General features: G+C 42.1%; 1 protein-coding gene across 1 annotated transcript in view; it reads right to left on the bottom strand.

Moving 5' to 3' along the window:
• Positions 1–556: 556 nt before the first annotated feature.
• The window catches only part of LOC105017168 (testis-expressed protein 264), an 80708-nt gene continuing 68467 nt past the window's right edge, over positions 557–12797 (bottom strand). The window contains exon 4 of the mRNA XM_010881555.3: positions 557–3398. Coding sequence (XP_010879857.1) covers positions 3016–3398 — 383 coding nt within the window. The 3' untranslated portion in view covers positions 557–3015. The remainder of the gene's footprint in view (positions 3399–12797) is intronic.

Below are 12797 nucleotides of genomic sequence, written 5' to 3'. Positions count from 1 at the left end.
CTTGGCCATGGTGGAGAGGTTGGAGTCAGTTTGATTGTGTGGACAGGTGTCTTTTAAACAGGTAACAAATACAAACAGGTGCAGTTGATACAGGTAATGAGTGGAGAACAGGAGGGCTTCTTAAAAAAAACTAACAGGTCTGTGAGAGCCGGAATTCTTTCTGGTTGGTAGCTGATCAAATACTTATGTCATGCAATAAAATACGAATTAATTATTTAAAAATCATACAATGTGATTTTCTGGATTTTTGTTTTAGATTCCGTCTCTCACAGTTGAAGTGTACCTATGATACAGACCTCTACATGCTTTGTAAGGCAGTGTATCCAATATTTGTTCTCCCCACTGTAAATATCTCTTACTCCTTCATTTAGGGTTTGGAAATTCACAAGAACCATGAATCATTCAGAAAAGAGAGGAAATGGAAGTCAAGCCGCTAAAATACAGATAAGTGTGAATGGTCATGAAAGCTGCTTGTATAGAAAGTGTTTTTACAGGTACTTTGTGTCTATTCATAATTTCTTTATGCACCCCTCCTTAAGACAAGCTCTTCCTTGGATCATAGAAGGCAATACTTTTATTAATTAAAAAGCCAAAGAAGATTAGGTTTGTAAGCACTGTAGCATGAGCAATTGCACATTATTTAGATTAACACTTGAAAAAACTTTATTAGAGACAGATTTCCCAAGGCATTTAACTAAATCCCCGTGCATCTTAAAGCACCCACCAGAAGATCAGTGACAACAACTCCCTTTGTCAATTTGATAGGAGTATTAACATGCTATACAAGAAGTAGTTATACCTAAAACAAATGAATACCTTAGTATATCCCTGATTCAAGTAAAAGAGTAAAGATTATATTGGTACACAAGACATACCGGAATAGTTAAACAAGTTGCTATACTGGAAACACATAGGCCAAAATAATAATAACCTTCTCCTCAAAGGTGAACATTTGACTTTGATTGGCAATGTTTTTATTTTGATTGGCTAACTATTACAAAAACTCTACCACATTAAGAAAAAGACATCTCAAAATTGGGTAACACATTCACTTGCTAAACGTTATTCCCATGTGGAACTACTGATTTTATTACACATTTTCTTGCTCCACTTGTAAATCTGAGCCCTTGATGTCTGAGTCTGAACTGACTTTCATCTGAAGTACCTCCTCTTACAGTTCCTTGGATAAACCTTCAACACTCTGTTTAAGTCTCGCCCCAGTTCCCAGGGGTCAAACCTATTCCAAAAAAAGGGCAAAAGCAAAATTATCTATAGAATGTTTTTCCCTGTTAGCAGATTATGCTTTATATACACTCTTGTACAATACAAGCCCTGGATTTGCTGGTCATTATGTTATGTGAGAAGGCATCATAACAGTACTCAGTAAATAGTTTAGTTCAAAGGTAGTTAGTATCTCAATTGAGACATTAAGATATAATTAGAAATCCTTACCTAAAACTAAATACAATGGATTCCTTCATATGTTTTTCAATGAGAAATTATGGCAAAATTTTCTATATATTTTCCATCCCCCAGAAAGTGGGGGATGGAACCGGCGTTCCAGTCCCCACGAAGTTAGTTGAACGCATAGAGAACGAAGCAAGTTGAACGCATAGAGAAAGTCCAATAATTATTTCAAGCAATTTATGAATTTAGACAAATTGTAGATATTCGTCATTAATTAATCCCCCCTAAGTATTCTCTTTGGACTCAGGTTCCACTAAAATAGCTAGTTTATTCTGAACAATTAGTGGTAGGGAAATAAACAGAGCATTTCTTTACTTACGGATGTATTGAAATGGCCTCATAGGTTTTTTGTTGTCAATACTTCGACCAGTTTCCTAGTAGGCTAGCTCTAGCTACAGTAGTTGAACGCTGGCTGTAGAGCTAACTTATAAACGAGAGCTCATCAATTAATCCATCGGGCAAATAGCGCATTTGATTTCACCGGCTTTGCATAATTTTCTACTAGTGAACAGCATTCTAGCATAGGAAACTACTTTGCCCAGGGGTTTGGTCAGCTGTCAACTGCTGTCTAAATCAGTCATAATTTGTTGTGCTGTTCTTCAAATAATGGCTTTTATAAGAGTTAGTCAAAATAGTTTTTCTAGGCAGAAACCATAACATTTTTAAGATGGGACGCCAGGTAACAAGAGCTTACTCCGACGTTTGTTCTTGTTAAAAGGTGAGCAAATAGACTAGCCTGGCCCCAAATGAACACATCCCGTGCGGCCAATTAATCTGGCCCTCAACAGCTAATGGCTTGAATTATAGTCCAGTGAGTTTTCTAGACAGTGAACATGTCGGGGTTAGACGTAGCAGCTAGCATTCAGACACGTGACTTTATGGGTAAGCTACTCTAGATTGATATCGACAGGTAAACAGGTTGTTTAGTAACGAATATCACCTGGTCAATCCATTTCATATTTTCCCATTTTAAACTTTAAACTGACTGACAACATTACAACTGTTTTGATTAGCCCCCACCTACGCCAACATTTGATCCAGAAAAAACCCTGTCTTACATCTAAAATGTGCCTACTATGGGCCTATTTACATTACACTACTTTTCCAAGATGTTAAAACTCTTTAAAACGCTTATTTTGTTGAGCAAAATTTGCAGAAACTGATAGCTCGAGACACCACCATCCAAGTGCGCACGTATATGCTCGATCTTCCATCGACTGGCGGCCCCAATCCCGCGTGGTACGTCTGGAACAAGACGGGGCAAATTGCTATGGAATTGATTATGCAAACCAGAAATTTTTGATTCTCTCTCTCCTAATGCAAACAAGCCCTATGATAGGAGTTGAACAGTTCTAATGGGTAAAATGTTATTAACATTTATATACTTCAATCAAATATAAATATGTCAGGTCTGTCATGATAAATAGTCTGGCAACAGATCCACCAACACGTTGACATTAAAGACAAATACAAATAGCGATATAGATCTTTCTCCCACCCCAAAATAATCAAAGCATGAAGTGTTAGTGTACATCTATCTCCCACGTCCTACTCCTCGCTGTCACACTTTTGCTCCCTCTCTCCAGCTAAATACTCTCCTGGGTCATCCTTGGCTCCGCCCCCCCACTGACTGTGGCCTTCATCCTCACTCCCTCCTGTCCCCAACTCTCTCTCCTGCTCCTCCACCAATTCAAGTTCCTCAAAGGAGGAGCCGCTGTCCACAGACTCGCTTGATCCCCTGTCCCCGTGCTCCTTGTTGCTGGGCTCCGTGTGCTCCTCGGCCTGCTCCTGATCGTTCCCGTCCCCTTGATCCCTGTGAGGCAGTAAGGTGGATGTGAAGCAGGCTGAGGGTTGGGCCTGGGACATCTCCGTGTCCTCAGACTGTGCCTGGACACTTGGCTTGGTGATGACATCACTCTGGGGCTCCGCACCTACAACCACAGCAAGAGAGGTCTGAGGTGAGACGGTAGACAGGTGTCTCCTCTAAATTCATAATATAACGACACAGAAAGGACAAGAGAAAGTAGTGGTGAAGACATCATGAATAGCAAGTGTTGTGACATTCTACTTTTCATTGTAATTGTAGACAAGTACACAAGAGGGAGAAAGAGACAAAGCGTAAAAAAGACAGAGGCGATAGAGAGGGGAAGAGTGAGGGAAGGAGAGAGAGAGAAGCTATAGGGAGGGAGGAGAGACAGGGAAGGGGGAGAGAGGCTATAGAGGGTAAGCGAGAGGGGAGGGTGCATGGCTGTGTTCAGTATAACTCCCTTATTACAGGGTGCATGGCTGGGTTCAGCATAACTCCCTTACTACAGGGTGCATGGCTGTGTTCAGTATAACTCCCTTACTACAGGGTGCGTGGCTGTGTTCAGTATAACTCCCTTACTACAGGGTGCGTGGCTGTGTTCAGTATAACTCCCTTACTACAGGGTGCGTGGCTGTGTTCAGTATAACTCCCTTACTACAGGGTGCGTGGCTGTGTTCAGTATAACTCCCTTACTACAGGGTGCGTGGCTGTGTTCAGTATAACTCCCTTACTACAGGGTGCATGACTGGGTTCAGCATAACTCCCTTACTACAGGGTGCATGACTGGGTTCAGCATAACTCTCTTACTATAGGGTGCATGACTGGGTTCAGCATAACTACCTTACTACAGGGTGCATGGCTGGGTTCAGTATAACTCTCTTACTACAGGGTGCATGACTGGGTTCAGCATAACTCCCTTACTACAGGGTGCATGGCTGGGTTCAGCATAACTCCCTTACTACAGGGTGCATGGCTGGGTTCAGTATAACTCCCTTACTACAGGGTGCGTGGCTGTGTTCAGTATAACTACCTTACTACAGGGTGCATGGCTGGGTTCAGTATAACTCTCTTACTACAGGGTGCATGGCTGGGTTCAGCATAACTCCCTTACTACAGGGTGCATGGCTGGGTTCAGCATAACTCTCTTACTACAGGGTGCATGGCTGGGTTCAGTATAACTCTCTTACTACAGGGTGCATGGCTGGGTTCAGTATAACTCTCTTACTATAGGGGGCATGGCTGGAGTTTCTGCCACCTGGCTCAGGAAATAAAAATATGTGCATTCATCACAAGGCTGGACACTTAGTGTAATGAAATACGCTGCACAGAATATGACAAACAGGCCCATGATGCTCTCAGACTAAAATGTGTGCAAAACACTGAGGTTGATTAGTCTGAGATTGCTAGTCCTTTCTAATGAATATACAAGACATGATATCCTCCTCAGGTTGTCATGATCCATGACATATGGGATTGGAGAGGTTTATTTGAGTGTGCATTTGTGTGTGTTTGTGTGTGTGTGTGTGAATAGGTATATTGGCCCTGAAAAGAACATTAATGAATACTCTTGATCTGATTCATGGAGATGACCCAATGTGAACTCTGCCATCTCCCTGTCTGTATCATTTTGGGGCAGGAGAGATGACATCCTGCCTATTGCGACTCTCACCACTGGCGTCTCAATTACCACTGGCATCTCAATTAGGCCCCAGCTCTGTGGTCATCCTGCAGAAATGAACTGACTGAAAATAGACAAACAACTGAATGAATATAATAAAGACACAGCAGGCAACAGTCTGAAATCCACAAGCCAAAGCACACGATTCATATCACTGCGACAGAACAGATCTATAACATAGGAGTGGTTTCCAGGTCACATATTCACAGAGATGAACCAGAGAATAGGTTTCTAGGAGAGGTTAATCCATTACAACAGATGGAGGATGAATCTCCTGTTAGTGTCCCTGAGGGTAAAAAGATGCTGTCCAAACCCCTGTTGGGTTCACACCCAAGAAAATGTAATCTGCACATCACACTGTGATGTCATGGACCTGCTAGAACAAGGACCAGAGTGCAATAAACACCCCCCCCCCCCTTCTGCCCCCCCTTCAGATGTGCAAATCTCACCCCACGTTCATTATCACGTCCAGTGTTTAGATTATCGGAGCTTGTCTGTAATATGCAGAGAACTTGTCTATATGAATAGTGTTCTGACTTATTTATGGCATATTAATTTACCGTAATATTTATGATGGGCCCACACGTCCATACAACACAAAAACCCTTCAGGTCTTACAAGAAAATACCGAGTTGTGACTTTCATGCCTGAGTTTTTTCAAAGGAGGGTTCCAAAGATTTGTCAGTGAGAGGGAGGAGATGGGGAAATGTGCATCCTTGTAGTAACTGTATACTGTATGTGATGTTTGTGCTTTAGATGTGTTTTTTCAAGCTGCTGGAAATGTCAATGCCAGGTATAGTAGTTCTCTTATACCAGCAGCTGCGCTAGAAAATAATTGGTATATTTTAGGTAATTGGGCAGAATGCCCCCCCACCCACCTCACCCCTGAAGAACTGGAAATAATTCATGACAAACCTCTCAAATTGAACCAGAGTATGCTTTGAAAAGTCTTTTAGATAACATTTGCCAACATTAGTTGCTAAATTGGGCCCAGTGGGATTATTAGCCACAGAATAAAGGTATTGTACTTAAAAAGGTTTGAAGAGAGGAGAGAGGATGGTTTTAGGAGGAGGAGAACAGGATGCAATTAGAGACAGACAAGACTCTGGCAAACTGCTATTTTTTTTAGGGGGGGGGGGGGGCTGTGACAGGAAATTAAAAAAGAGAAAAAGAGAAAATACAAATATTCTCTACCCACCCTATCCACAAGAGAATGCTGCAGGCACAGGCTGTTTGGTTTTAATAAGGATTTTTGATTGGAAATGCTGAAAATCTTAAATTTGCAATTCTGCTTCCATACACAATCTCATTGTTTCTAGATAAAAGAATAGTGTAAGGTAGCAAAACACCATGGGAAACAGGCATTAATATTGGTCATGGATTCTTAATGCACTGTTAATATTGGATATACCCCCTTAACATTATGGATTGTCAATTCAAAGGAATTTTCCCTGAAAATATTTTTCTTTTATATAGAAATGATAGAAACCATAAATGATAAACAGCCTAAATGGCCAGTAGATAATTTGTAATAGCGTCTTAAGGCCAACAGAGACACGTTTGCCGGACACTAACGTCTCAGACTGTTAACAGTCAAGAACAGCAGAATACTCCGTTACCTAAAGTTAAATAACGGAAGTACAACTGTAGGACTTGCTGAGAAAATGAATTCTGATTTACAATATATGTAGAGACATAAAATCCTATACTTAGTGTCTATTTAAATATGTACTCTATATCTCTAGTGATTTCCATAGCAGTGATAATCAGATTTTCATCATTAAGTATATACAGAACACGTTATTTGCATTGTCATTTCTCTAGTGGGACTTTAAGCTCAAAGTACGGCAGAGATGGGTGAACAGTGCTAGTACATCCACACCAAGCAAACCCATTCACAGCAGTCTGTTTAACTCACAGACTGGCTGGTCACAAAGAACTCAGGACTGACCATACAGAGTCTGAGCTGGCCACACAAGGAGGTCTAAATGGTCTGTTTGATTTATAGACAGGCTGGCCACACAGGAAGTTATGGATGGTCTGTTTGATTTATAGACTGGCTGGCCACAAAGGGAGTTATGGATGGTTTGTTTGACTTATAGACTGGCTGGCCACAAAGGGAGTTATGGATGGTCTGTTTGACTTATAGACTGGCAGGCCACAAAGGGGGTTATGGATGGTCTGTTTGACTTATAGACTGGCTGGCCACAAAGGGAGTTATGGACGGTCTGTTTGACTTACAATGAGGGAAAATAATATTTGATCCCATGCTGATTTTGTACGTTTGCCCACTGACAAAGAAATGATCAGTCTACAATTTTAATGGTAGGTTTATTTAAACAGCGAGAGACAGAATAACAACAAAAAAACGCATGTCAAAAATGTTAAAAATTTAATTTGCATTTTAATGAGTGAAATAAATATTTGATCCCCTCAGGGACAAGATTGTAGACCTACACAAGGCTGGAATGGGCTACAAGACCATCGCCAAGCAGCTTGGTGAGAAGGTGACAACAGTTTGTGCGATTATTCGCAAATGGAAGAAACATAAAAGAACTGTCAATCTCCCTCAGTCTGGAGCTCCATGCAAGATCTCACCTCGTGGAGTTGCAATGATCATGAGAATAGTGAGGAATCAGCCCAGAACTACACGGGAGGATCTCGTCAATGATCTCAAGGCAGCTGGGACCATAGTCACAAAGAAAACAATTGGTTACACACTACGCCGTGAAGGACTGAAATCCCTCACGATTTATCTTTGTTTCATTCTTTTACATCACAAGAACCAGGCATTTTAACTGTAGAATTTTTTAGATCCACTGTACTTCATTATAACATAAAAGCAAATTTACTCTTTCACAGAGATTAGCAGGCTTCTTGATGAATTGCACGCATCTTGATGACATTTGAAGTATTCATGAGCACTGCCTACTCTCCATTCCGATTGGTCAATCGCCTGAAACAATCACATTTCTTTCTGTACTCAAAACATGTCACAGATAAGAGCAGGTTCACACTGAGCACATGTGACAGATGTGAGTCTAGAGATGCAGTGGTGAACACTATGCTGCCTACATCATCATCCAGCATGACAGGTTTGGTGGTGGGTCAGTGATGGTCTGGGGAGGTATATTCTCAGAGGGTCGCATATACCTCCACATGCGAGCTGACTGCTGTTAGGTATCGGGATGATATCTTTTGACATATCGTCAGACCTTACGCTGGTACAGTGGGCCCTGGGTTCCTCCTGGTGCAGGACAATGCCTGGCCTCATGTGGCCAGAGTGTGTAGGGAGTTCCTGGATGACGAAGACATTGATGCCATTGACTGGCCCTCACATTCCCCAGATCTGAATCCAATTGAGAACTTCTGGGACGTTATGTATCAGTGCATCTGAGGCTGCCAAGTAGCGCCACAGACTGTCCAGAAGCTCACTGATGCCCTGATCCAGGTCTGGGAGGAGATCTCCCAGAACACCATCCACTGTCTCATCAGGAGCATGCCCAGATGTTGTAGAGTGTGTACATGCAGGTGGAGGAAATACACACTACTGAGTCACATCATGATTTGACGTAATAAAATTCACACAAGTTAAGAGCCTGTGATTTCATTTGTTTACTTTGATTTTCGATGTGAGTTTGAATCCAGCCTTCCATTGGTTGGTGTTTTTGTTTTCCATTACTGTTGTTACATAATTTTATTCTCTAGGAATGATACAATGTACAGTAAACATTTTGATCTTTAATATATTTAGTTCAAAGTGTTCCCTTAATTTCTTTGTGCAGTGTTCTGTATAACCATCATCCATATACATTCTATTATTTAGAAAATTTGCGATTAGGGGCCTACAGTGGAGAGATGTGGACTCGAGTCACAAATATGATGACTTTAGACTCGACTTGACAAAATCCAAAAAGATTAGCAACTTTACTTTGACTTTAACATCAATGACTTGTGACTTCACTTGGACTTGAGCCTTTTGACTCTAACTGACTTGATACCCTCCCCAAGCCCAAATACTAAAAATATGCTATTAAAAATGTGTGCAGCGTATCACCTCTTCATTTAATGTATTACAGTTTGAATCCGACAGCAGCCAATCGAAGTGTTCCATCAGAGAGCTCTTGGAAAGACGATACCCAAAATAAATTATTTTGGATATAAAGACGCTTTAGTCAACAAAAAACGGATTGCAACTTGAAAAACATGTGGGGATTACAGACGAAGGGGCAACAAGTTCCAAATTTGTTCGGCATTTGAAGTTGCACAAAAAACGGTAAGTTGTGGCTAATATCACCAAAACTTTGCTAGTGAGCATGTAGTCTAAAGTAACGTTAAACCAATGGGCCTCCAGTCAGTCAATGCAGGAATGTGATCATTGCAACCAAGATTGAGCTACAACTGGCAGGACAGTTGGTAGACTAAATCCTGTCTGACTTTACTGTTCTTAAAACCATTGACATACATTAGCTGACTGTAACCACATACAGGTAGTGTGTGGTGTGACTACGCAGCCCCATACGCAACAAACTGTGATGCACTGTGTGTTCTGACAGTACCAGCATATATTTTTTTCAGCAATATGAGCTACAGTAGCTCAATCTGTTGGATCGGACCACACGAGCCAGCCTTTTCTCCCCCCCGTGCATCAGTGAGCCTTGGCCGCCCATGACCCTGTCACCAATTCACCGCTTTTCCTTCCTTGGACCACTTATGACAGGTACTGACCACTGCAGACCGAACACTCCACAAGGGCTGCAGTTTTGGAGATGCTCTGACTCAGTCTTCTAGCCATCACAATTTGGCCCTTGTCAAAGTCGCTCAGATCCTTACGCTTCCCCATTTTTCCTGCTTCTAACATATCAACTTTGAGGACAGAATTTTCACTTGCTGCCTAATATATCCCACCCACAGGTGCTATGATAATGAGATTATCAGTGTTATACTTCCGCTGTCACTGGTCATAATGTTATGGCTAATTGGTGTAAGTTTTATTTGGAAAGTAATAAATATACAGCTCCGGAAATAACTAAGAAACCACAGTACCTTTTTCTTTCCTTTCCAAAAAAGCTGAAAAGGAAAGTTTTGAGTGAGGAACAGAAGCATTCAATTTGCAGTGGTCTCTTAATTTTAATCCTTCTGTTTGGGCAGCTATACCAATGGGCAGCTATACCACCTTCAAGAATTCAGGGCCTCATAGACAACTATTACAAAAGATTGCACGTTGTCATTGATGCTAAAGGGGGCAATACACAGAATTAATAACTAAGGGTATGCAGACTTTTGAACATGGGTCAGTTCATATTTTTCGTTGTTGCCATGTTTTGTTTTATAATGGTGCCATTCTGTTATGACCTACAGTTGAATGTGAATCCCATAAGAAATAAAAGACGTGTTTTGCCTGCTCACTCTTGCTTTCTTTACAAATGGTGCATATAGTACCAATTCTCCAAGGGTATGCAAAACTTTGAGCAAAACTGTATATATTTAAAACATTCATGATTTGCGTAAATGTAATATACTAACTTTAATCTTGTTAGACATATGAAATTAATATCAAATTTGATGAAGAGCACATTTTGACTTCTGTATGACTCGAAACTCAAAGTTTAGGACTTGACTTGGGACTTGTTGGTCTTGACTTGAGACTTGACTTGGGACCTGAATGGCATGACTTGAGACCAATGTTCCCTCAAATTTTTTATGTGTCTGGGCATACACACAAGCTCCCTGAGCACACTGTAAGCAACATCAGTTGTGCATGCTGTGGCCACACACCAGTATCACACCTGTTCAACACCTGGGATCATAGCAAGTTAGATGGCTTATTAAAATAATCAAATTCCATTCTTCAGGACATCTGAAGAAGCAATTTCCATTAGTTTACTTTTTATATTTTCGAGTGTTTACCACTCAACCACTGAGCTACCGGCTCTGGCCCACTTAAGATGAAAAAGACAAAAATCTTGTTGTTCTTGAGATGTGTAGTATGTTATATGTGAGAGTCCTGCTTTGGCCATGGGAAGAGTCCTACTTTGACCATGGGAAGAGTCCTGCTTTGGCCATGGGAAGAGTCCTGCTTTGGCCATGGGAAGAGTCCTGCTTTGGCCATGGGAAGAGTCCTGCTTTGGCCATGGGAAGAGTCCTGCTTTGGCCATGGGAAGAGTCCTGCTTTGGCCATGGGAAGAGTCCTGCTTTGGCCATTCACTTTTTGCACAATGACATGTGTGCTGTAGCTTGTGATACAGTGTAAATTCTTGTAACTCTTTGTCTGTAAAATAATTATTAGCATTTCTACTACCCATAAATTATCTAGTAGTAACAGCATTTAATGATTAATATCCATAAATGAAAAATCTTAATAAATGTCACTAGAATATGCACAAATCTGACTTAAATGTAACCTTATTTTTCACGTCTGTCTTTCTCACTTCGTTCGTTTCGCCATGGTAAAAGGTTTGCATTTGCGTCGCCGTCTCTTATCTCTGCCGCACTGTTGTTAGCTAGCTAACCACGGCGCATAGGGGCAGGGCACTTACACAAGCACTGTCAATGCTATGATTGGCTGCGTAGCGTAAGTGAACCGTATCGTATCATTGGCTGGACACCTGTCACTCACTGAGTCTATGTGCTGCATAGGGAATCTTGCTTAAGACTTATTAGGGACTTGCAAAACAATGACTTGGTCCAGCCTCTGCTACAGTGACATCGTACCCATGTTCATCACTTGCATCATCTCAAGAAGCATGGACACGATTTTGACCAAACTTGAAGGTCTTGCCATTTTTTTATCCACTTTGCATTGCACTGTATTTACTTAAATGCTGTATCAATATACTGCATTGGAAATGTTATATATATATATAGTTCAACCCAATAAAGGGAATCACAATTTTAATTTGAGGAACGATAAGGGAGAACTGGACAGGTTTGGAAAAAGAAAGAGTAAACTGGTCTTTCTCTATGCTAATGCAAACCCAAAATATTCAAATCAAAACTGCGTCATTCACATTAAATTCCACCAATGAAGACCCTTTCACCTCAATTCCGTGGTGTTGACACATTAATTCAAAGTTGTAAAAAGCACTAACTCTCAACACGCATTGTCACGTCCTGGCCAGTGAGATCCAATGCCCTCTCGCCCTCGTTTGGATCACGGACACTCATTCTGTTGTTTATTGCCCTCACCTGTTTCCCTAATCACTGTTCCTACTTAAGTTCCCCCTTTCTTGTCGGTCTTTGTTTGGCGTATGCCTTGTGTTTCAGTTTGGTCTTGTTTGTTGTGTTCCCTTTGATTATAGTTCTAGTTCTTTAATTAAATGTCCTCCGTTCTCCCTGCACTTGTGGCCTGCCTCATCAACTGTTAAAGAAGGACACAGCGGGTGAATGGAGGACCCGGGAGAGACCGTACATGACCCGGGATAGCTCCACCTAGTTATTTCCGGGGGGGGGGGGGGGGCTATGGCAGTGGGTGCAGCGACTGGGTTCGTCAGTCGCGGGGGTGCCCGCATCGTTGGAGACGATGAATGTTCCGGCTCCGGCACGGGACCCGCATGGAGGCGGATCTGGGAGAAGACCATTGGCCCAAGCAGCTGCAGAAGGGACGATGCACTTCAGATGCCCTGCCCCACTGTACAGGCACCGGCTCCGGTTCAAGGCCTCAGCTGGCCCCTTCTGGGTCATGTTCTGGGGGTTGCCTGTTCTGGTTGCTCACGGAGCCCTTTACTTACGACTCTATGAGCTTTGGCGGAGAACCGGGATTGACGGCTGCCACTTTTGGACTCTCCTGCCCTCCCCCCCTTCTCCTGTGTCTTGCGGGGGGGGGGGGGGGGGGGGGGCACTGTC

The sequence above is a fragment of the Esox lucius genome, chromosome 17 (genome assembly GCF_011004845.1).
Source record: "Esox lucius isolate fEsoLuc1 chromosome 17, fEsoLuc1.pri, whole genome shotgun sequence".
NCBI lineage: Eukaryota > Metazoa > Chordata > Actinopteri > Esociformes > Esocidae > Esox > Esox lucius.
Note: the sequence above shows the minus strand (reverse complement) of the source record. Positions and strands in the feature narration are given on the sequence as shown.